At 49.5% G+C, this 24,796-nt stretch overlaps 1 protein-coding gene across 1 annotated transcript in view; it reads right to left on the reverse strand.

Moving 5' to 3' along the window:
- PRR14 (proline rich 14) overlaps positions 1 to 24,796 on the reverse strand; it is a 110,238-nt gene that overhangs the window by 19,894 nt on the left and 65,548 nt on the right. The window contains exon 3 of the mRNA XM_073649058.1: positions 1,575 to 1,612. Within this exon, the coding sequence (XP_073505159.1) occupies positions 1,575 to 1,612 (38 nt within the window). The remainder of the gene's footprint in view (positions 1 to 1,574; positions 1,613 to 24,796) is intronic.

Genomic DNA, 24,796 nt, shown 5'->3' on the forward strand with positions numbered 1-24,796 from the left:
CTATATACACACACGTCCTGCCTGTCCCTCCCATATACACCCTATATATACACACACTCAAGTCCCTGCCTGCCCCTCCCGGGTCTCCTATATACACACACCATATATACACATGGGAATACCCTGGTGACCGCCTCCCTTTAAGGACTCGACCATTTTCTTTTCTTCTTCTCCTTTATGAAGTGGTAAAGTTTTCATTTTTTTACATTTTGTGCCCCCTGTTTTGGATGGTGATGGGAGCGCAGCTCTGGGGTGTGACGGGGTGTGCGACAGAGCAGGAAGGGGCACCGGGCCGATGATCAATGTAAGGAGAAGGAGAAAAGAAAAATGATCGAGTCCTTAAAGGGAGGCGGTCACCAGGGTTTTCCCATGTAACCCACGGCCTGCAGCCCCATGTAACCCACGGCCTGCAGCCCCATGTAACCCACGGCCTGCAGCCCCATGTAACCCACGGCCTGCAGCCCCATGTAACCCACGGCCTGCAGCCCCATGTAACCCACGGCCTGCAGCCCCATGTAACCCACGGCCTGCAGCCCCATGTAACCCACGGCCTGCAGCCCCATGTAACCCACGGCCTGCAGCCCCATGTAACCCACGGCCTGCAGCCCCATGTAACCCACGGCCTGCAGCCCCACGTGACGGCACCTACTATGCTGTATCTAAGCCGCCGGTATACTATGCTCGTCTACAGTCCGAGGACGTCTCAGCTCCGCCGCCTCCTCTGCTTTGTGTGGATGATGCGCCCTACGTCATCCGGCATCGCGCCCTGCGCAGGCGCACGTCTCTGCATGGCTGAGAGCAGAGCACAGTACAGTATCGCACATCGAGGAGAAGGCTGCAGAGCGCAGTACTGTGGCGCGCATGCGCCGGCGCTCTGCAGCCTTCCCCTCGATGTGCGATACTGTACTGTGCTCTGCTCTCAGCCATTCAGAGACGTGCGCCTGCGCAGGGCGCGATGCCGGACACCGGATGACGTAGTGGTGGCCGTAGGTTACATGGGAAAAAGCCTGGTGACCGCCTCCCTTTAAGGGGTCACAAGAGAGGGAATTCCCTCAGAGAGGCGACGCCCGGAGCGGCCTGCTGGGGCTCGTTCACACCACGGTATGTTCAGTCCATGACTGGCTGCACTCGGACCAGTATTGGTCTATGGGGCCGCGCAGATGAGCCATTTATTTCATTACTTTCCCGAGGACACCGGTTGAGACGCGCCCATTCAAGTCTATGGGAGATCAACTAAAACCCATCAGCACCGCCCCGCGCCGTAGATGCGATATCACAGACACTGCAGCTCTGCGACATCAGAGACTGCAAATGGTTAATGGCTGCGGCCATGAGAAACAATTGTTAAAGACGACGAGGGGAGAAATCCTCCCGCTCCTCTGGATGAGGCCGATGGTCATCTCTGCGCTGGTGTGACCCTCCATACCAGCTGCGCACAGCGAGTCCAGGCCGCGGCACGTCCAACAGGACAAGGCGGCGGCGGCCGACATCTCCACACTCATCTCAGTCTGAAGAGACACCGACAACATGACACACTATATAGTATTCACACCCATGATAGAAAGTATTCATACCGCTCACATGGAGGCGTCTTCACCTGAAGCTGCTCAACCTGCAAAATGAGAAAGTCGTCAGCAAGAAGACTGACAAGGACAGGCAGCCCCCGAACCCACCAGACACCCAGGGCGAGGGGTAGACACTGTCCTAACCTGGAGCTACTGCGCCAGCTACTGTGCCAGGAGCCAGGCAGGGGGCCCATGACCGAACCATGGGGAACCCCACCCATACAAAGTCTGACATCGTATGTGTGGGTATCTGTGGGCTTCCCGTCTACCAACTGGTATCGACAATGACTCCCCGGCGCCTGAGCAATAGAAACCTGCAGCACAGTGCACAGACAGACGGGGCCTGGATGAAGCAAAGCAAGCTCTGAGGTCTATGTGAGCAGCGCTCTGCGCATGTCCGGAAGTCAGGGAGCACAGTGCACAGACAGACGGGGACGGAAGGAAGCAAAGCACGCTCTATCTGAGCGGCGCTCTGTGCATGCCCGGAAGTCAGCGAGCACAGTGCACAGACAGACGGGGCCGGGGGGAAGCAAAGCGTGCTCTATGTGAGCTGCGCTCTGTGCATGCCCGGAAGTCAGGGAGCACAGTGCACAGACAGACGGGGCCGGAAGGAAGCAAAGCGCGCTCTATGTGAGCTGCGCTCTGTGCATGCCCGGAAGTCAGCGAGCACAGTGCACAGACAGACGGGGCCGGGGGGAAGCAAAGCGTGCTCTATGTGAGCTGCGCTCTGTGCATGCCCGGAAGTCAGGGAGCACAGTGCACAGACAGACGGGGCCGGAAGGAAGCAAAGCGCGCTCTATGTGAGCTGCGCTCTGTGCATGCCCGGAAGTCAGGGAGCACAGTGCACAGACAGACGGGGCCGGAAGGAAGCAAAGCGCGCTCTATGTGAGCTGCGCTCTGTGCATGCCCGGAAGTCAGGGAGCACAGTGCACAGACAGACGGGGCCGGAAGGAAGCAAAGCACGCTCTATGTGAGCTGCGCTCTGTGCATGCCCGGAAGTCAGGGAGCGCAGTGCACACACAGACGGGGCCGGAAGGAAGCAAAGCGCGCTCTATGTGAGCTGCGCTCTGTGCATGCCCGGAAGTCAGGGAGCACAGTGCACAGACAGACGGGGCCAGGGGGAAGCAAAGCGCGCTCTATGTGAGCAGCGCTTTGCGCATGCCCGGGAAGTCAGGGAGCACAGACAGACGGGCCGGGGGGAAGCAAAGCGCGCTCTATGTGAGCAGCGCTTTGCGCATGCCCGGGAAGTCAGGGAGCACAGACAGATGGGCCGGGGGGGAGCAAAGAGCGCTCTATGTGAGTAGCGCTCTACACATGCCCGGAAGTCAGGGAGCACAGTGCACAGACAGAAGGGGCCAGGATGAAATGTGAGCGGCGCTCTGCGCATGCCCGGGAGGTCAGGGAGCACAGTGCACAGACAGACGGGGTGTTACGCTCGCGCCCAGACTGACTGGCGTGCGCGTGATTAGTGATCCCACTGTACCATGAACCGAGGAGTGCCTGGAGGGGCGTAACTAAGTATCAATCCGATCCGGCCAAGGTCACACGGTGGCTCAGTCGACTCCGTGAACCAGGGAGGAACCAAGCAGAGGGACCAGGTGCTACTCCAGGTCAGACCCCGGTCACAGTTGTTGACCCACACCGGGAAATGCAGGAGCAGGCAGGTTAAACTGGCATATTGACTGGTGGGTACTGGCAGGCACGGGTGGTATACAGACAGGTGGATATTGACAGGCACAGCTGGTGTGCAGACAGGTGGGCAATGGCAGGCACGGCTGGCATGCAGACAGGGGGCACAGGGAGGCACGGCTGGCATGCAGACAGGGGGGTACTGGCAAGTAGGAACGTAGGCAGGATAGGGACCAGTACAGACTGGGATACAGGAACAGAGCCGCAGGTGCAGTAGACAAGCAGAGCGGAGCAAAACCCGCAGATGCGATGAACAAGCAAAGCAGAGCAAAACCGCAGATGCGGTGAACAAGCAAAGCAGAGCAAAACCCGCAGATGCGGTGAACAAGCAAAGCAGAGCAAAACCGCAGATGCGGTGAACAAGCAAAGCAGAGCCAAACCCGCAGATGCGGTGAACTAGCAAAGCAGAGCAAAACCCGCAGATGCGGTGAACTAGCAAAGCAGAGCAAAACCCGCAGATGCGGTGAACAAGCAAAAGCAGAGCAAAACCGCAGATGCGGTGAACAAGCAAAGCAGAGCAAAACCCATAGATGCGGTGAACAAGCAAAGCAGAGCAAAACCGCAGATGCGGTGAACAAGCAAGGCGGAGCAAAACCGCAGATGCTGTGAACAAGCAAAGCAGAGCAAAACCCGCAGATGCGGTGAACAAGCAAAAGCAGAGCAAAACCCATAGATGCGGTGAACAAGCAAAAGCAGAGCAAAACAGCAGATGCGGTGAACAAGCAAGGCAGAGCAAAACCCGCAGATGCGGTGAACAAGCAAAAGCAGAGCAAAACCCGTAGATGCGGTGAACAAGCAAAGCAGAGCAAAACCTGTAGATGCGGTGAACTAGCAAAGCAGAGCAAAACCCGCAGATGCGGTGAACAAGCAAAAGGAGAGCAAAACCCGTAGATGCGGTGAACAAGCAAAGCAGAGCAAAACCCGTAGATGCGGTGAACTAGCAAAGCAGAGCAAAACCCGCAGATGCGGTGAACAAGCAGAGCAAATCAAAACCCGCAGATGCGGTGAACAAGCAAAAGCAGAGCAAAACCGCAGATGCGGTGAACAAGCAAAGCAGAGCAAAACCGCAGATGCGGTGAACAAGCAAAGCAGAGCAAAACCGTAGATGCGGTGAACTAGCAAAGCAGAGCAAAACCGCAGATGCGGTGAACAAGCAAAGCAGAGCAAAACCGCAGATGCGGTGAACAAACAAAGCAGAGCAAAACCCGCAGATGCGGTGAACAAGCAAAGCAGAGCAAAACCCGCAGATGCGGTGAACAAACAAAGCAGAGCAAAACCGCAGGTGCGGTGAACAAGCAAAGCAGAGCAAAAACGCAGATGTGGTAGACAAGACCGGGCTCTGTTCACATGGAACAGACTGGAAAACACAAGAAGATAGCTTGGACACAGGCGTTAGATACAGAGGGAGGGAAACAGGACGAGCAGAACCAGATACACACAAGGTACTTACAATGAAGTAGTAAGTGGACACAAAACTCACAAACAGAAGTACAGAGATAACGAGTTGGAGTTAGGTGCAGGTTCAGATACTGCAGGAAAGAGGGAAGATACAGACATAGAGACAAACAAGTAACGGACTAGGACACTGTTCAGACAGGATCAGAACCAGGAATACGATACAGGAACGAGCCTGGGAACTCAGCCCCCAGGGTGGCAGAAACTGACTAGAAGTCACAGGTACAGGTAGAGGCCCTGAGTGATCAGCCCCCAGGGTGGCGGACAAACTAGAGTCAGGACAGGACCTGGCAACTCACAGTTGCACAGAACAGACTGTAAGAAAGTGTTGCTCAGGCACCTCCTAATGGGTGGAGGGGGTTTAAGTATCCAGTCACTCAGAGCAATAGGCTGGGGACGCATTAGGACTGCGCACACTGTAGCTTTAAGAATCAGAAAGCAACAGCGCCGACGCCCTAAGCCAGCAGACAAGAGACATACAAACAGCAGGTACTGGAGCAAAAGTGTGCAGCCTGGCCTGAAAGGTAAGATTGCGGTCTTGCACGGTGGGAGATGGTAAGCCATGCCAGCACGCCGTCAGGGATGTTACACGGGGTCTGGATGAAGCAAAGCGCTCAATGTGAGCGGAGCTCTGCGCATGCCCGGGAGCACGGTGCACAGACAGACGGGGCCGGGGGGAAAGAAAGTGTGCTTTATGTGATCTCTATGTGAGCGGTACTCTGTGCATGCCCGGAAGTTAGGGAGCACAGTGCACAGACAGACGGGGCCGGGGGGAAACAAAGTGCGCTTTATGTGATCTCTATGTGAGCTGCGCTCTGTGTATGCCCGGAAGTTAGGGAGCATGGTGCACAGACAGACGGGGCCGGGGGGAAACAAAGTGCGCTTTATGTGATCTCTATGTGAGCTGCGCTCTGTGTATGCCTGGAAGTTAGGGAGCACAGCGCACAGACAGATGGGGCCGGGGGTAACAAAGTGCGCTTTATGTGATCTCTATGTGAGCGGTACTCTGTGTATGCCCGGAAGTTAGGGAGCATGGTGCACAGACAGACGGGGCCGGGGGGAAACAAAGTGCGCTTTATGTGATCTCTATGTGAGCGGTACTCTGTGCATGCCCGGAAGTTAGGGAGCACAGCGCACAGACAGATGGGGCCGGGGGTAACAAAGTGCGCTTTATGTGATCTCTATGTGAGCGGTACTCTGTGCATGCCCGGAAGTTAGGGAGCATGGTGCACAGACAGACGGGGTGTGTGTGTGTGTGGGGAGGGAGCAAAGCGCGCTCTATATGAGCGTCTCTTTGCGAATGCCCGGGAGGTCAGGGAGCACAGTGCCCTGTGACGTGCAGGGGAGAGGGGAATATGATAATTAATCACATAGGCAGGAATTCAGGGGAATAATAAGCACATAAGGGGGATTGCTTGGCTTCCCCCGGACGCCAAGCCGGTACAAAATATTATTGATTAAAGTGCTTTTCTCTGCAATCAAACCTCTACTATGGGCCATACAGGTAGGTATAGATTTAGTTTTTTATACCCTGTATGGCCATAGTAGAGGTCAGATATCTCCCAGGGGGGACAGACTCCCATCAGACCTCTACTATGGCCATACAGGTAGGTATAGAGTTACATTTCTATCACCTGTATGTCCATAGTAGAGGTCAGATATCTCCCAGGAGGGACAGACTCCCATCAGACCTCTACTATGGCCATACAGGTAGGTATAGAGTTACATTTCTATCACCTGTATGTCCATAGTAGAGGTCAGATATCTCCCAGGGGGGACAGATTCCCATCAGACCTCTACTATGGCCATACAGGTAGGTATAGAGTTACATTTCTATCACCTGTATGTCCATAGTAGAGGTCAGATATCTCCCAGGAGGGACAGATTCCCATCAGACCTCTACTATGGCCATACAGGTAGGTATAGAGTTACATTTCTATCACCTGTATGTCCATAGTAGAGGTCAGATATCTCCCAGGGGGGACAGACTCCCATCAGACCTCTACTATGGCCATACAGGTAGGTATAGAGTTACATTTCTATCACCTGTATGTCCATAGTAGATGTCAGATATCTCCCAGGGGGGACAGACTCCCATCAGACCTCTACTATGGCCATACAGGTAGGTATAGAGTTACATTTCTATCCCCTGTATGTCCATAGTAGAGGTCAGATATCTCCCAGGGAGGACAGACTCCCATCAGACCTCTACTATGGCCATACAGGTAGGTATAGAGTTACATTTCTATCCCCTGTATGCCCATAGTAGAGGTCTGATGGGAGTCTGTCCCCCCTGGGAGATATCTGACCTCTACTATGGACATACAGGTGATAGAAATGTAACTCTATACCTACCTGTATGGCCATAGTAGAGGTCAGATATCTCCCAGGGGGGACAGATTCCCATCAGACCTCTACTATGGCCATACAGGTAGGTATAGAGTTACATTTCTATCACCTGTATGTCCATAGTAGAGGTCAGATATCTCCCAGGGGGGACAGACTCCCATCAGACCTCTACTATGGCCATACAGGTAGGTGTAGAGTTACATTTCTATCACCTGTATGCCCATAGTAGAGGTCAGATATCTCCCAGGGGGGACAGATTCCCATCAGACCTCTACTATGGCCATACAGGTAGGTATAGAGTTACATTTCTATCACCTGTATGCCCATAGTAGAGGTCAGATATCTCCCAGGGGGACAGATTCCCATCAGACCTCTACTATGGCCATACAGGTAGGTATAGAGTTACATTTCTATCACCTGTATGTCCATAGTAGAGGTCAGATATCTCCCAGGGGGGACAGACTCCCATCAGACCTCTACTATGGCCATACAGGTAGGTATAGAGTTACATTTCTATCACCTGTATGCCCATAGTAGAGGTCAGATATCTCCCAGGGGGGACAGATTCCCATCAGACCTCTACTATGGCCATACAGGTAGGTATAGAGTTACATTTCTATCACCTGTATGTCCATAGTAGAGGTCAGATATCTCCCAGGGGGACAGATTCCCATCAGACCTCTACTATGGCCATACAGGTAGGTATAGAGTTACATTTCTATCCCCTGTATGCCCATAGTAGAGGTCAGATATCTCCCAGGGGGGACAGATTCCCATCAGACCTCTACTGTAGCCATACAGGTAGGTATAGAGTTACATTTCTATCACCTGTATGTCCATAGTAGAGGTCAGATATCTCCCAGGAGGGACAGACTCCCATCAGACCTCTACTATGGCCATACAGGTAGGTATAGAGTTACATTTCTATTACCTGTATGCCCATAGTAGAGGTCAGATATCTCCCAGGGGGGACAGATTCCCATCAGACCTCTACTATGGCCATACAGGTAGGTATAGAGTTACATTTCTATCACCTGTATGTCCATAGTAGAGGTCAGATATCTCCCAGGGGGGACAGACTCCCATCAGACCTCTACTATGGCCATACAGGTAGGTATAGAGTTACATTTCTATCACCTGTATGTCCATAGTAGAGGTCAGATATCTCCCAGGGGGGACAGACTCCCATCAGACCTCTACTATGGCCATACAGGTAGGTATAGAGTTACATTTCTATCACCTGTATGCCCATAGTAGAGGTCAGATATCTCCCAGGGGGGACAGATTCCCATCAGACCTCTACTATGGCCATACAGGTAGGTATAGAGTTACATTTCTATCACCTGTATGTCCATAGTAGAGGTCAGATATCTCCCAGGGGGGACAGACTCCCATCAGACCTCTACTATGGCCATACAGGTAGGTATAGAGTTACATTTCTATCACCTGTATGTCCATAGTAGAGGTCAGATATCTCCCAGGAGGGACAGATTCCCATCAGACCTCTACTATGGCCATACAGGTAGGTATAGAGTTACATTTCTATCACCTGTATGTCCATAGTAGAGGTCAGATATCTCCCAGGGGGGACAGACTCCCATCAGACCTCTACTATGGCCATACAGGTAGGTATAGAGTTACATTTCTATCACCTGTATGCCCATAGTAGAGGTCAGATATCTCCCAGGGGGGACAGATTCCCATCAGACCTCTACTATGGCCATACAGGTAGGTATAGAGTTACATTTCTATCACCTGTATGTCCATAGTAGAGGTCAGATATCTCCCAGGGGGACAGATTCCCATCAGACCTCTACTATGGCCATACAGGTAGGTATAGAGTTACATTTCTATCACCTGTATGTCCATAGTAGAGGTCAGATATCTCCCAGGGGGGACAGACTCCCATCAGACCTCTACTATGGCCATACAGATAGGTATAGAGTTACATTTCTATCACCTGTATGCCCATAGTAGAGGTCAGATATCTCCCAGGGGGGACAGACTCCCATCAGACCTCTACTATGGCCATACAGGTAGGTATAGAGTTACATTTCTATCACCTGTATGCCCATAGTAGAGGTCAGATATCTCCCAGGAGGGACAGACTCCCATCAGACCTCTACTATGGCCATACAGGTAGGTATAGAGTTACATTTCTATCACCTGTATGCCCATAGTAGAGGTCTGATATCTCCCAGGGGGGACAGATTCCCATCAGACCTCTACTATGGCCATACAGGTAGGTATAGAGTTACATTTCTATCACCTGTATGTCCATAGTAGAGGTCAGATATCTCCCAGGGGGGACAGATTCCCATCAGACCTCTACTATGGCCATACAGGTAGGTATAGAGTTACATTTCTATCACCTGTATGTCCATAGTAGAGGTCAGATATCTCCCAGGGGGGACAGACTCCCATCAGACCTCTACTATGGCCATACAGGTAGGTATAGAGTTACATTTCTATCACCTGTATGCCCATAGTAGAGGTCAGATATCTCCCAGGAGGGACAGATTCCCATCAGACCTCTACTATGGCCATACAGGTAGGTATAGAGTTACATTTCTATCACCTGTATGTCCATAGTAGAGGTCAGATATCTCCCAGGGGGGACAGACTCCCATCAGACCTCTACTATGGCCATACAGGTAGGTATAGAGTTACATTTCTATCACCTGTATGTCCATAGTAGAGGTCAGATATCTCCCAGGGGGACAGATTCCCATCAGACCTCTACTATGGCCATACAGGTAGGTATAGAGTTACATTTCTATCACCTGTATGTCCATAGTAGAGGTCAGATATCTCCCAGGGGGGACAGATTCCCATCAGACCTCTACTATGGCCATACAGGTAGGTATAGAGTTACATTTCTATCACCTGTATGCCCATAGTAGAGGTCAGATATCTCCCAGGGGGGACAGACTCCCATCAGACCTCTACTATGGCCATACAGGTAGGTATAGAGTTACATTTCTATCACCTGTATGCCCATAGTAGAGGTCAGATATCTCCCAGGAGGGACAGACTCCCATCAGACCTCTACTATGGCCATACAGGTAGGTATAGAGTTACATTTCTATCACCTGTATGTCCATAGTAGATGTCAGATATCTCCCAGGGGGGACAGATTCCCATCAGACCTCTACTATGGGCCATACAGGTAGGTATAGAGTTACATTTCTATCCCCTGTATGCCCATAGTAGAGGTCAGATATCTCCCAGGGGGGACAGACTCCCATCAGACCTCTACTATGGCCATACAGGTAGGTATAGAGTTACATTTCTATCACCTGTATGCCCATAGTAGAGGTCAGATATCTCCCAGGAGGGACAGATTCCCATCAGACCTCTACTATGGCCATACAGGTAGGTATAGAGTTACATTTCTATCACCTGTATGGCCATAGTAGAGGTCAGATATCTCCCAGGGGGGACAGATTCCCATCAGACCTCTACTATGGACATACAGGTAGGTATAGAGCTACATTTCTATCACCTGTATGTCCATAGTAGAGGTCAGATATCTCCCAGGGGGGACAGATTCCCATCAGACCTCTACTATGGCCATACAGGTAGGTATAGAGTTACATTTCTATCACCTGTATGTCCATAGTAGAGGTCAGATATCTCCCAGGAGGGACAGACTCCCATCAGACCTCTACTATGGCCATACAGGTAGGTATAGAGTTACATTTCTATCACCTGTATGTCCATAGTAGAGGTCAGATATCTCCCAGGGGGGACAGATTCCCATCAGACCTCTACTATGGCCATACAGGTAGGTATAGAGTTACATTTCTATCACCTGTATGTCCATAGTAGAGGTCAGATATCTCCCAGGGGGGACAGACTCCCATCAGACCTCTACTATGGCCATACAGGTAGGTATAGAGTTACATTTCTATCACCTGTATGGCCATAGTAGAGGTCAGGTATCTCCCAGGGGGGACAGATTCCCATCAGACCTCTACTATGGACATACAGGTAGGTATAGAGCTACATTTCTATCACCTGTATGTCCATAGTAGAGGTCAGATATCTCCCAGGGGGGACAGATTCCCATCAGACCTCTACTATGGCCATACAGGTAGGTATAGAGTTACATTTCTATCACCTGTATGTCCATAGTAGAGGTCAGATATCTCCCAGGAGGGACAGACTCCCATCAGACCTCTACTATGGCCATACAGGTAGGTATAGAGTTACATTTCTATCACCTGTATGTCCATAGTAGAGGTCAGATATCTCCCAGGGGGGACAGATTCCCATCAGACCTCTACTATGGCCATACAGGTAGGTATAGAGTTACATTTCTATCACCTGTATGTCCATAGTAGAGGTCAGATATCTCCCAGGGGGGACAGACTCCCATCAGACCTCTACTATGGCCATACAGGTAGGTATAGAGTTACATTTCTATCACCTGTATGTCCATAGTAGAGGTCAGATATCTCCCAGGAGGGACAGATTCCCATCAGACCTCTACTATGGCCATACAGGTAGGTATAGAGTTACATTTCTATCACCTGTATGTCCATAGTAGAGGTCAGATATCTCCCAGGGGGGACAGACTCCCATCAGACCTCTACTATGGCCATACAGGTAGGTATAGAGTTACATTTCTATCACCTGTATGTCCATAGTAGATGTCAGATATCTCCCAGGGGGGACAGACTCCCATCAGACCTCTACTATGGCCATACAGGTAGGTATAGAGTTACATTTCTATCCCCTGTATGTCCATAGTAGAGGTCAGATATCTCCCAGGGAGGACAGACTCCCATCAGACCTCTACTATGGCCATACAGGTAGGTATAGAGTTACATTTCTATCCCCTGTATGGCCATAGTAGAGGTCAGATATCTCCCAGGGGGGACAGATTCCCATCAGACCTCTACTATGGCCATACAGGTAGGTATAGAGTTACATTTCTATCACCTGTATGTCCATAGTAGAGGTCAGATATCTCCCAGGGGGGACAGACTCCCATCAGACCTCTACTATGGCCATACAGGTAGGTGTAGAGTTACATTTCTATCACCTGTATGCCCATAGTAGAGGTCAGATATCTCCCAGGGGGGACAGATTCCCATCAGACCTCTACTATGGCCATACAGGTAGGTATAGAGTTACATTTCTATCACCTGTATGCCCATAGTAGAGGTCAGATATCTCCCAGGGGGACAGATTCCCATCAGACCTCTACTATGGCCATACAGGTAGGTATAGAGTTACATTTCTATCACCTGTATGCCCATAGTAGAGGTCAGATATCTCCCAGGGGGGACAGATTCCCATCAGACCTCTACTATGGCCATACAGGTAGGTATAGAGTTACATTTCTATCACCTGTATGTCCATAGTAGAGGTCAGATATCTCCCAGGGGGACAGATTCCCATCAGACCTCTACTATGGCCATACAGGTAGGTATAGAGTTACATTTCTATCCCCTGTATGCCCATAGTAGAGGTCAGATATCTCCCAGGGGGGACAGATTCCCATCAGACCTCTACTATGGCCATACAGGTAGGTATAGAGTTACATTTCTATCACCTGTATGTCCATAGTAGAGGTCAGATATCTCCCAGGGGGGACAGATTCCCATCAGACCTCTACTATGGCCATACAGGTAGGTATAGAGTTACATTTCTATCACCTGTATGTCCATAGTAGAGGTCAGATATCTCCCAGGGGGGACAGACTCCCATCAGACCTCTACTATGGCCATACAGGTAGGTGTAGAGTTACATTTCTATCACCTGTATGCCCATAGTAGAGGTCAGATATCTCCCAGGGGGGACAGATTCCCATCAGACCTCTACTATGGCCATACAGGTAAGTATAGAGTTACATTTCTATCACCTGTATGCCCATAGTAGAGGTCAGATATCTCCCAGGGGGGGCAGATTCCCATCAGACCTCTACTATGGCCATACAGGTAGGTATAGAGTTACATTTCTATCACCTGTATGCCCATAGTAGAGGTCAGATATCTCCCAGGAGGGACAGATTCCCATCAGACCTCTACTATGGCCATACAGGTAGGTATAGAGTTACATTTCTATCACCTGTATGTCCATAGTAGAGGTCAGATATCTCCCAGGGGGGACAGACTCCCATCAGACCTCTACTATGGCCATACAGGTAGGTATAGAGTTACATTTCTATCACCTGTATGCCCATAGTAGAGGTCAGATATCTCCCAGGGGGGACAGATTCCCATCAGACCTCTACTATGGCCATACAGGTAGGTATAGAGTTACATTTCTATCACCTGTATGTCCATAGTAGAGGTCAGATATCTCCCAGGGGGACAGATTCCCATCAGACCTCTACTATGGCCATACAGGTAGGTATAGAGTTACATTTCTATCACCTGTATGCCCATAGTAGAGGTCAGATATCTCCCAGGAGGGACAGACTCCCATCAGACCTCTACTATGGCCATACAGGTAGGTATAGAGTTACATTTCTATCACCTGTATGCCCATAGTAGAGGTCTGATATCTCCCAGGGGGGACAGATTCCCATCAGACCTCTACTATGGCCATACAGGTAGGTATAGAGTTACATTTCTATCACCTGTATGTCCATAGTAGATGTCAGATATCTCCCAGGGGGGACAGATTCCCATCAGACCTCTACTATGGGCCATACAGGTAGGTATAGAGTTACATTTCTATCCCCTGTATGCCCATAGTAGAGGTCAGATATCTCCCAGGGGGGACAGACTCCCATCAGACCTCTACTATGGCCATACAGGTAGGTATAGAGTTACATTTCTATCACCTGTATGTCCATAGTAGAGGTCAGATATCTCCCAGGGAGGACAGATTCCCATCAGACCTCTACTATGGCCATACAGGTAGGTATAGAGTTACATTTCTATCACCTGTATGCCCATAGTAGAGGTCAGATATCTCCCAGGAGGGACAGACTCCCATCAGACCTCTACTATGGCCATACAGGTAGGTATAGAGTTACATTTCTATTACCTGTATGCCCATAGTAGAGGTCAGATATCTCCCAGGAGGGACAGACTCCCATCAGACCTCTACTATGGCCATACAGGTAGGTATAGAGTTACATTTCTATCACCTGTATGCCCATAGTAGAGGTCAGATATCTCCCAGGAGGGACAGACTCCCATCAGACCTCTACTATGGCCATACAGGTAGGTATAGAGTTACATTTCTATCACCTGTATGTCCATAGTAGAGGTCAGATATCTCCCAGGGGGGACAGATTCCCATCAGACCTCTACTATGGGCCATACAGGTAGGTATAGAGTTACATTTCTATCACCTGTATGCCCATAGTAGAGGTCAGATATCTCCCAGGAGGGACAGACTCCCATCAGACCTCTACTATGGCCATACAGGTAGGTATAGAGTTACATTTCTATCACCTGTATGCCCATAGTAGAGGTCAGATATCTCCCAGGGGGGACAGACTCCCATCAGACCTCTACTATGGCCATACAGGTAGGTATAGAGTTACATTTCTATCATCTGTATGTCCATAGTAGAGGTCAGATATCTCCCAGGGGGGACAGATTCCCATCAGACCTCTACTATGGCCATACAGGTAGGTATAGAGTTACATTTCTATCACCTGTATACCCATAGTAGAGGTCAGATATCTCCAGGGAGGACAGACTCCCATCAGACCTCTACTATGGCCATACAGGTAGGTATAGAGTTACATTTCTATCACCTGTATGGCCATAGTAGAGGTCAGATATCTCCCAGGAGGGACAGACTCCCATCAGACCTCTACTATGGCCATACAGGTAGGTATAGAGTTACATTTCTATCACCTGTATGGCCATAGTAGAGGTCAGATATCTCCCAGGGGGGACAGATTCCCATCAGACCTCTACTATGGACATACAGGTAGGTATAGAGCTACATTTCTATCACCTGTATGTCCATAGTAGAGGTCAGATATCTCCCAGGGGGGACAGACTCCCATCAGACCTCTACTATGGCCATACAGGTAGGTATAGAGTTACATTTCTATCACCTGTATGTCCATAGTAGAGGTCAGATATCTCCCAGGAGGGACAGACTCCCATCAGACCTCTACTATGGCCATACAGGTAGGTATAGAGTTACATTTCTATCACCTGTATGTCCATAGTAGAGGTCAGATATCTCCCAGGGGGGACAGATTCCCATCAGACCTCTACTATGGCCATACAGGTAGGTATAGAGTTACATTTCTATCACCTGTATGTCCATAGTAGAGGTCAGATATCTCCCAGGAGGGACAGATTCCCATCAGACCTCTACTATGGCCATACAGGTAGGTATAGAGTTACATTTCTATCACCTGTATGTCCATAGTAGAGGTCAGATATCTCCCAGGGGGGACAGACTCCCATCAGACCTCTACTATGGCCATACAGGTAGGTATAGAGTTACATTTCTATCACCTGTATGTCCATAGTAGATGTCAGATATCTCCCAGGGGGGACAGACTCCCATCAGACCTCTACTATGGCCATACAGGTAGGTATAGAGTTACATTTCTATCCCCTGTATGTCCATAGTAGAGGTCAGATATCTCCCAGGGAGGACAGACTCCCATCAGACCTCTACTATGGCCATACAGGTAGGTATAGAGTTACATTTCTATCACCTGTATGCCCATAGTAGAGGTCAGATATCTCCCAGGGGGGACAGATTCCCATCAGACCTCTACTATGGCCATACAGGTAGGTATAGAGTTACATTTCTATCACCTGTATGTCCATAGTAGAGGTCAGATATCTCCCAGGGGGGACAGACTCCCATCAGACCTCTACTATGGCCATACAGGTAGGTGTAGAGTTACATTTCTATCACCTGTATGCCCATAGTAGAGGTCAGATATCTCCCAGGGGGGACAGATTCCCATCAGACCTCTACTATGGCCATACAGGTAGGTATAGAGTTACATTTCTATCACCTGTATGCCCATAGTAGAGGTCAGATATCTCCCAGGGGGACAGATTCCCATCAGACCTCTACTATGGCCATACAGGTAGGTATAGAGTTACATTTCTATCACCTGTATGTCCATAGTAGAGGTCAGATATCTCCCAGGGGGGACAGACTCCCATCAGACCTCTACTATGGCCATACAGGTAGGTATAGAGTTACATTTCTATCACCTGTATGCCCATAGTAGAGGTCAGATATCTCCCAGGGGGGACAGATTCCCATCAGACCTCTACTATGGCCATACAGGTAGGTATAGAGTTACATTTCTATCACCTGTATGTCCATAGTAGAGGTCAGATATCTCCCAGGGGGACAGATTCCCATCAGACCTCTACTATGGCCATACAGGTAGGTATAGAGTTACATTTCTATCCCCTGTATGCCCATAGTAGAGGTCAGATATCTCCCAGGGGGGACAGATTCCCATCAGACCTCTACTATGGCCATACAGGTAGGTATAGAGTTACATTTCTATCACCTGTATGCCCATAGTAGAGGTCAGATATCTCCCAGGGGGGACAGATTTCCATCAGACCTCTACTGTAGCCATACAGGTAGGTATAGAGTTACATTTCTATCACCTGTATGGCCCATAGTAGAGGTCAGATATCTCCCAGGGGGGACAGATTTCCATCAGACCTCTACTGTAGCCATACAGGTAGGTATAGAGTTACATTTCTATCCCCTGTATGCCCATAGTAGAGGTCAGATATCTCCCAGGGGGGACAGATTCCCATCAGACCTCTACTATGGCCATACAGGTAGGTATAGAGTTACATTTCTATCACCTGTATGCCCATAGTAGAGGTCAGATATCTCCCAGGGGGGACAGATTCCCATCAGACCTCTACTATGGCCATACAGGTAGGTATAGAGTTACATTTCTATCACCTGTATGCCCATAGTAGAGGTCAGATATCTCCCAGGAGGGACAGACTCCCATCAGACCTCTACTATGGCCATACAGGTAGGTATAGAGTTACATTTCTATCACCTGTATGCCCATAGTAGAGGTCAGATATCTCCCAGGGGGGACAGACTCCCATCAGACCTCTACTATGGCCATACAGGTAGGTATAGAGTTACATTTCTATCACCTGTATGTCCATAGTAGAGGTCAGATATCTCCCAGGGGGGACAGATTCCCATCAGACCTCTACTATGGACATACAGGTAGGTATAGAGTTACATTTCTATTACCTGTATGCCCATAGTAGAGGTCAGATATCTCCCAGGGGGGACAGATTCCCATCAGACCTCTACTATGGCCATACAGGTAGGTATAGAGTTACATTTCTATCACCTGTATGTCCATAGTAGAGGTCAGATATCTCCCAGGAGGGACAGATTCCCATCAGACCTCTACTATGGCCATACAGGTAGGTATAGAGTTACATTTCTATCACCTGTATGTCCATAGTAGAGGTCAGATATCTCCCAGGGGGGACAGACTCCCATCAGACCTCTACTATGGCCATACAGGTAGGTATAGAGTTACATTTCTATCACCTGTATGCCCATAGTAGAGGTCAGATATCTCCCAGGGGGGACAGATTCCCATCAGACCTCTACTATGGCCATACAGGTAGGTATAGAGTTACATTTCTATCACCTGTATGTCCATAGTAGAGGTCAGATATCTCCCAGGGGGACAGATTCCCATCAGACCTCTACTATGGCCATACAGGTAGGTATAGAGTTACATTTCTATCACCTGTATGTCCATAGTAGAGGTCAGATATCTCCCAGGGGGGACAGACTCCCATCAGACCTCTACTATGGCCATACAGATAGGTATAGAGTTACATTTCTATCACCTGTATGCCCATAGTAGAGGTCAGATATCTCCCAGGGGGGACAGACTCCCATCAGACCTCTACTATGGCCATACAGGTAGGTATAGAGTTACATTTCTATCACCTGTATGCCCATAGTAGAGGTCAGATATCTCCCAGGAGGGACAGACTCCCATCAGACCTCTACTATGGCCATACAGGTAGGTATAGAGTTACATTTCTATCACCTGTATGCCCATAGTAGAGGTCTGATATCTCCCAGGGGGGACAGATTCCCATCAGACCTCTACTATGGCCATACAGGTAGGTATAGAGTTACATTTCTATCACCTGTATGTCCATAGTAGATGTCAGATATCTCCCAGGGGGGACAGATTCCCATCAGACCTCTACTATGGGCCATACAGGTAGGTATAGAGTTACATTTCTATCCCCTGTATGCCCATAGTAGAGGTCAGATATCTCCCAGGGGGGACAGACTCCCATCAGACCTCTACTATGGCCATACAGGTAGGTATAGAGTTACATTTCTATCACCTGTATGTCCATAGTAGAGGTCAGATATCTCCCAGGGAGGACAGATTCCCATCAGACCTCTACTATGGCCATACAGGTAGGTATAGAGTTACATTTCTATCACCTGTATGTCCATAGTAGAGGTCAGATATCTCCCAGGGAGGACAGATTCCCATCAGACCTCTACTATGGGCCATACAGGTAGGTATAGAGTTACATTTCTATCACCTGTATGTCCATAGTAGAGGTCAGATATCTCCCAGGGAGGACAGATTCCCATCAGACCTCTACTATGGGCCATACAGGTAGGTATAGAGTTACATTTCTATCACCTGTATGTCCATAGTAGAGGTCAGATATCTCCCAGGGAGGACAGATTCCCATCAGACCTCTACTATGGCCATACAGGTAGGTATAGAGTTACATTTCTATCACCTGTATGCCCATAGTAGAGGTCAGATATCTCCCAGGAGGGACAGACTCCCATCAGACCTCTACTATGGCCATACAGGTAGGTATAGAGTTACATTTCTATCACCTGTATGCCCATAGTAGATGTCAGATATCTCCCAGGGGGGACAGATTCCCATCAGACCTCTACTATGGGCCATACAGGTAGGTATAGAGTTACATTTCTATCCCCTGTATGCCCATAGTAGAGGTCAGATATCTCCCAGGGGGGACAGATTCCCATCAGACCTCTACTATGGCCATACAGGTGATAGAAATGTAACTCTATACCTACCTGTATGGCCATAGTAGAGGTCTGATGGGAGTCTGTCCCTCCTGGGAGATATCTGACCTCTACTATGGGCATACAGGTGATAGAAATGTAACTCTATACCTACCTGTATGGCCATAGTAGAGGTCTGATGGGAATCTGTCCCCCCTGGGAGATATCTGACCTCTACTATGGACATACAGGTGATAGAAATGTAACTCTATACCTACCTGTATGGCCATAGTAGAGGTCAGATATCTCCCAGGGGGGACAGATTCCCTTTAAAAGCCTCACTGTTCCGCAAGACAATGGCTACCAATAGCCTCCTGAAGTGGAAGAGCCATCACCCACCCCAACTAAAGAGCGGCATCCCCAAGGGGCAGTTGCTCAGAACGGAAGGAACTGTTCCTCTTGGAGAGAGCTTCACACTGAATCGGTAGACTTAAAGGGGAGATTTCGGGACAGAGGGTATCCTGAGGGCATCATTGAGGCGGCATACCAACATGCCAAGGGGGTAGATAGATCATCCTTATTGACCCCAAATATGAAGCCTGACTATGTCCATAACACGACTAAAAGGAACGTATGAAAACCAGTCACATAGGGTCAAGGAGGCCCTAAAAAAGTATTGGGATATCCTTAGGGCCGACCCACATATCTCAGACTTGATCTCCCAAAAACCCTTGGTTACTTACAGGTTGGGTGGGTCAATTAAGGATTATGCTGTCTATAGCCATTTCACCCAACCCAAAAAGGAAGGTACTGGGCTACAGAACAGATCTTTAGGTACTTTTAGGTGCGGCCACTGTACCTTCTACCTATAGATCTCACCTTCAAAGGGCTCCACAAGTGCCGTGACCAGCCGTCTATATAGCAGGAAGGGTTTAGCCAACTGCAGGCCGTGGGGAGCGGTCTACCTCTGCACATGCCCAATAGACTGTATAGGAAAGACTAAACGTGAATTATGCAGACAAATTAGAGAACACATTGGGGATGTGAGGCATGGCAGAGGTACACCACTTGCCCAACAGGGTAATTTAAAACATGGGAGGAGATGCTGGCTGCATCTCGTTCCATGTGATTGAGGTCATTCAACCATCTATTAGAAGAGAACTGGAATAAGAAAATACTGGAACGGGAAACCCGCTGGATCTACTGGATGAAATCAATGAGTCCGAAAGGAGCCAACAAGCAGCCGAGCTTCAGCCCATAGCCTGTGGATGATATCAGGGCCGCTGAGGATCAGCCTTTAGTGGATGATTGGCTCTAGATAGACACTTTTTGGATATGTTTAACCTATTATTGGGATTTTCTAGAAATACATTTTTTTACTATTTTTCTGTGTACGATTGTATTCTGGGTTGGACATCTTTCTCCCAGAATTAAAGATCTGACAGAATTGGCACAATAGTGGACTGACACTTTATTATTTTCTATTCCTTGTATGGTGTCATGTAATTTTCTTATTAACAGTTAGGTTTATTAGATAGATTTTTCGGTTTTTCTTGGGCCTATACTATAGTGCTCGAATAACTCGATGGACAACAGAAAAGAGCCCACTCTGATCATCTTTTGTGTCCTCCCTATTGACAGGAGGCTGTGGATCGAATGATGGGTACCAAGCACGCAACGTCCTGTGATGGTGACGTGGGGCACACTGTGCGCACTACGCACTTTACATCTGCCCGCAGCTTTAAGGGAGAAAAAAAAAAAGTAGTTTGATATGCACCGTCAGTGACGTCACCTCCGGTGGCAGGGAGCGCGCGTCAGTGACGTCACCTCCGGTGGCAGGGAGCGCGCGTCAGTGACGTCACCTCCGGTGGCAGGGAGCCTGTCACTGAAGTCACTTCTGGTGGCAGGGAGCGTGTGTTATTGACGTCACTTCCGGAGGCAGGGAGCCTGTCACTGACGTCACTTCTGGTATCAGGGAGTGTGTGTCATTGCCGTCACTTCCAGTGGGAGGGAGAGTGTGCCATTGCCGTCACTTCTGGTGGGAGTGAGAGTGTGCCATTGCCGTCACTTCCGGTGGTGGTGGGAGGGAGCGTGTCATTGAAGCCACTTACGGTTGCGGTGGGAGGGAGCATATGTCATTGCCGTCACTTCCGGTGGGAGGGAGCATGAGTTATTGACGTCACCTCCGGTTGTGGTGGGAAGCAGTGTGTCATTGACGCCACTTACAGTCGCGGTGGGAGGGAGCGTGTGTCATTGACGTCACCTCCGGTCGTGGTGGGAAGCAGTGTGTCATTGACGCCACTTCCAGTGGGAGGGAGCGTGTGCCATTGCCGTCACTTCCAGTGGGAGGGAGCGTGTGCCATTGCCGTCACTTCCAGTGGGAGGGAGCGTGTGCCATTGCCGTCACTTCCAGTGGGAGGGAGCGTGTGCCATTGCCGTCACTTCCAGTGGGAGGGAGCGTGTGCCATTGCCGTCACTTCCAGTGGGAGGGAGCGTGTGCCATTGCAGTCACTTCCAGTGGAAGGGAGCGTGTGTCATTGACGCCACTTACGGTTGCGGTGGGAGGGAGCATATGTCATTGCCGTCACTTCCGGTGGGAGGGAGCATGAGTCATTGACGTCACCTCCGTTCGTGGTGGGAAGCAGTGTGTCATTGATGCCACTTACGGTCGCGGTGGGAAGCAGTGTGTCATTGACGCCACTTACAGTCGTGGTGGGAGGGAGCGTGTGTCATGGACGTCACCTCTGGTTGTGGTGGGAAGCAGTGTGTCATTGACGCCACTTACAGTCGCGGTGGGAGGGAGCGCGTTTCTGATGCTTACACTCAGTCTCCACTCCACATGCATTATTTTCACCTGTGTTTTTTTGAAAGGGAAGATGGCGCCCTATATGATGGGGTGAGTGGCTTCTCTATTGCTCTCCACCTGGGAGGGCTTCATCGGCTAGGTATAAATGGGCGGTGTTGTGTATCAGCATCTTGCACACAGCATTCCTTCTGGCCATATGGAGAGAGACTGACGTCTCCCATAGGTTCCCTGATGAACCCAGGATGACACAGGGGGAAACGCGTCGGAACAACTTATGAGGGACTACTAATGAGAAGTGTCAATTTTCAATCTTTTTGATACCATATCGATGGTGATTATGCTGCAATTGTCCAGATTGGGACAAGCGGCTTTTCACTCTATTACTGAGAGTAACAGGGTTACTGTATGCAGTACTGAATACGGATATATAATGCTCTACCCCTTTAGGTTGGACTGCGACCAGTGGGATTGATGTTCTTAGGAACAATTCATGCTTCAAAGACTAATGAGCATTGGCATACTGGCATTGGGACCCTGCCTGAGGATAGGGGGTCTTTGTACTGCCCCTAGGGGACTGCATCCATCTGGGAGACCCCCTTTCTCAGTCACACTATTGATGTCTAATTTGAAGGCTGTAATGGATGTTCATCATCACTTATTAATTATTCCAGATGAATCCTGATATACATATTTGTACTTTTTCTATCTTCTTACTATCTGTACTGTGTCTTTTTTGAATCTGGATAAGGTTATAAGGAATCTTACAAGGACATTGAGCGGGGGCCAAGAAGGGAGAGAAAGAAGGGACCACTAGGTCCATATATATGGCTGCCTGGAAAAACACTATCCCTGATCATATATCTACAACCCCTGGCAAAAATTATGGAATCACCCTGTAAATTTTCATTTCCAAAACTAACACCTGCATCAAATTAGATCTGCTCGTTAGTCTGCATCTAAAAAGGAGTGATCACACCTTGGAGAGCTGTTGCACCAAGTGGACTGACATGAATCATGGCTCAACACGAGAGATGTCAATTGAAACAAAGGAGAGGATTATCAAACTCTTAAAAGAAGGTAAATCATCACGCAGTGTTGCAAAAGATGTTGGTTGTTCACAGTCAGCTTTTTGGATATGTTTAACCTATTATTGGGATTTTCTAGAAATACATTTTTTTACTATTTTTCTGTGTACGATTGTATTCTGGGTTGGACATCTTTCTCCCAGAATTAAAGATCTGACAGAATTGGCACAATAGTGGACTGACACTTTATTATTTTCTATTCCTTGTATGGTGTCATGTAATTTTCTTATTAACAGTTAGGTTTATTAGATAGATTTTTCGGTTTTTCTTGGGCCTATACTATAGTGCTCGAATAACTCGATGGACAACAGAAAAGAGCCCACTCTGATCATCTTTTGTGTCCTCCCTATTGACAGGAGGCTGTGGATCGAATGATGGGTACCAAGCACGCAACGTCCTGTGATGGTGACGTGGGGCACACTGTGCGCACTACGCACTTTACATCTGCCCGCAGCTTTAAGGGAGAAAAAAAAAAAGTAGTTTGATATGCACCGTCAGTGACGTCACCTCCGGTGGCAGGGAGCGCGCGTCAGTGACGTCACCTCCGGTGGCAGGGAGCGCGCGTCAGTGACGTCACCTCCGGTGGCAGGGAGCCTGTCACTGAAGTCACTTCTGGTGGCAGGGAGCGTGTGTTATTGACGTCACTTCCGGAGGCAGGGAGCCTGTCACTGACGTCACTTCTGGTATCAGGGAGTGTGTGTCATTGCCGTCACTTCCAGTGGGAGGGAGAGTGTGCCATTGCCGTCACTTCTGGTGGGAGTGAGAGTGTGCCATTGCCGTCACTTCCGGTGGTGGTGGGAGGGAGCGTGTCATTGAAGCCACTTACGGTTGCGGTGGGAGGGAGCATATGTCATTGCCGTCACTTCCGGTGGGAGGGAGCATGAGTTATTGACGTCACCTCCGGTTGTGGTGGGAAGCAGTGTGTCATTGACGCCACTTACAGTCGCGGTGGGAGGGAGCGTGTGTCATTGACGTCACCTCCGGTCGTGGTGGGAAGCAGTGTGTCATTGACGCCACTTCCAGTGGGAGGGAGCGTGTGCCATTGCCGTCACTTCCAGTGGGAGGGAGCGTGTGCCATTGCCGTCACTTCCAGTGGGAGGGAGCGTGTGCCATTGCCGTCACTTCCAGTGGGAGGGAGCGTGTGCCATTGCCGTCACTTCCAGTGGGAGGGAGCGTGTGCCATTGCCGTCACTTCCAGTGGGAGGGAGCGTGTGCCATTGCAGTCACTTCCAGTGGAAGGGAGCGTGTGTCATTGACGCCACTTACGGTTGCGGTGGGAGGGAGCATATGTCATTGCCGTCACTTCCGGTGGGAGGGAGCATGAGTCATTGACGTCACCTCCGTTCGTGGTGGGAAGCAGTGTGTCATTGATGCCACTTACGGTCGCGGTGGGAAGCAGTGTGTCATTGACGCCACTTACAGTCGTGGTGGGAGGGAGCGTGTGTCATGGACGTCACCTCTGGTTGTGGTGGGAAGCAGTGTGTCATTGACGCCACTTACAGTCGCGGTGGGAGGGAGCGCGTTTCTGATGCTTACACTCAGTCTCCACTCCACATGCATTATTTTCACCTGTGTTTTTTTGAAAGGGAAGATGGCGCCCTATATGATGGGGTGAGTGGCTTCTCTATTGCTCTCCACCTGGGAGGGCTTCATCGGCTAGGTATAAATGGGCGGTGTTGTGTATCAGCATCTTGCACACAGCATTCCTTCTGGCCATATGGAGAGAGACTGACGTCTCCCATAGGTTCCCTGATGAACCCAGGATGACACAGGGGGAAACGCGTCGGAACAACTTATGAGGGACTACTAATGAGAAGTGTCAATTTTCAATCTTTTTGATACCATATCGATGGTGATTATGCTGC

Source organism: Phyllobates terribilis, unplaced genomic scaffold (assembly GCF_046119375.1).
Source record: "Phyllobates terribilis strain yellow unplaced genomic scaffold, ASM4611937v1 Scaffold_9__5_contigs__length_417890890, whole genome shotgun sequence".
In the NCBI taxonomy this organism is placed as follows: domain Eukaryota; kingdom Metazoa; phylum Chordata; class Amphibia; order Anura; family Dendrobatidae; genus Phyllobates; species Phyllobates terribilis.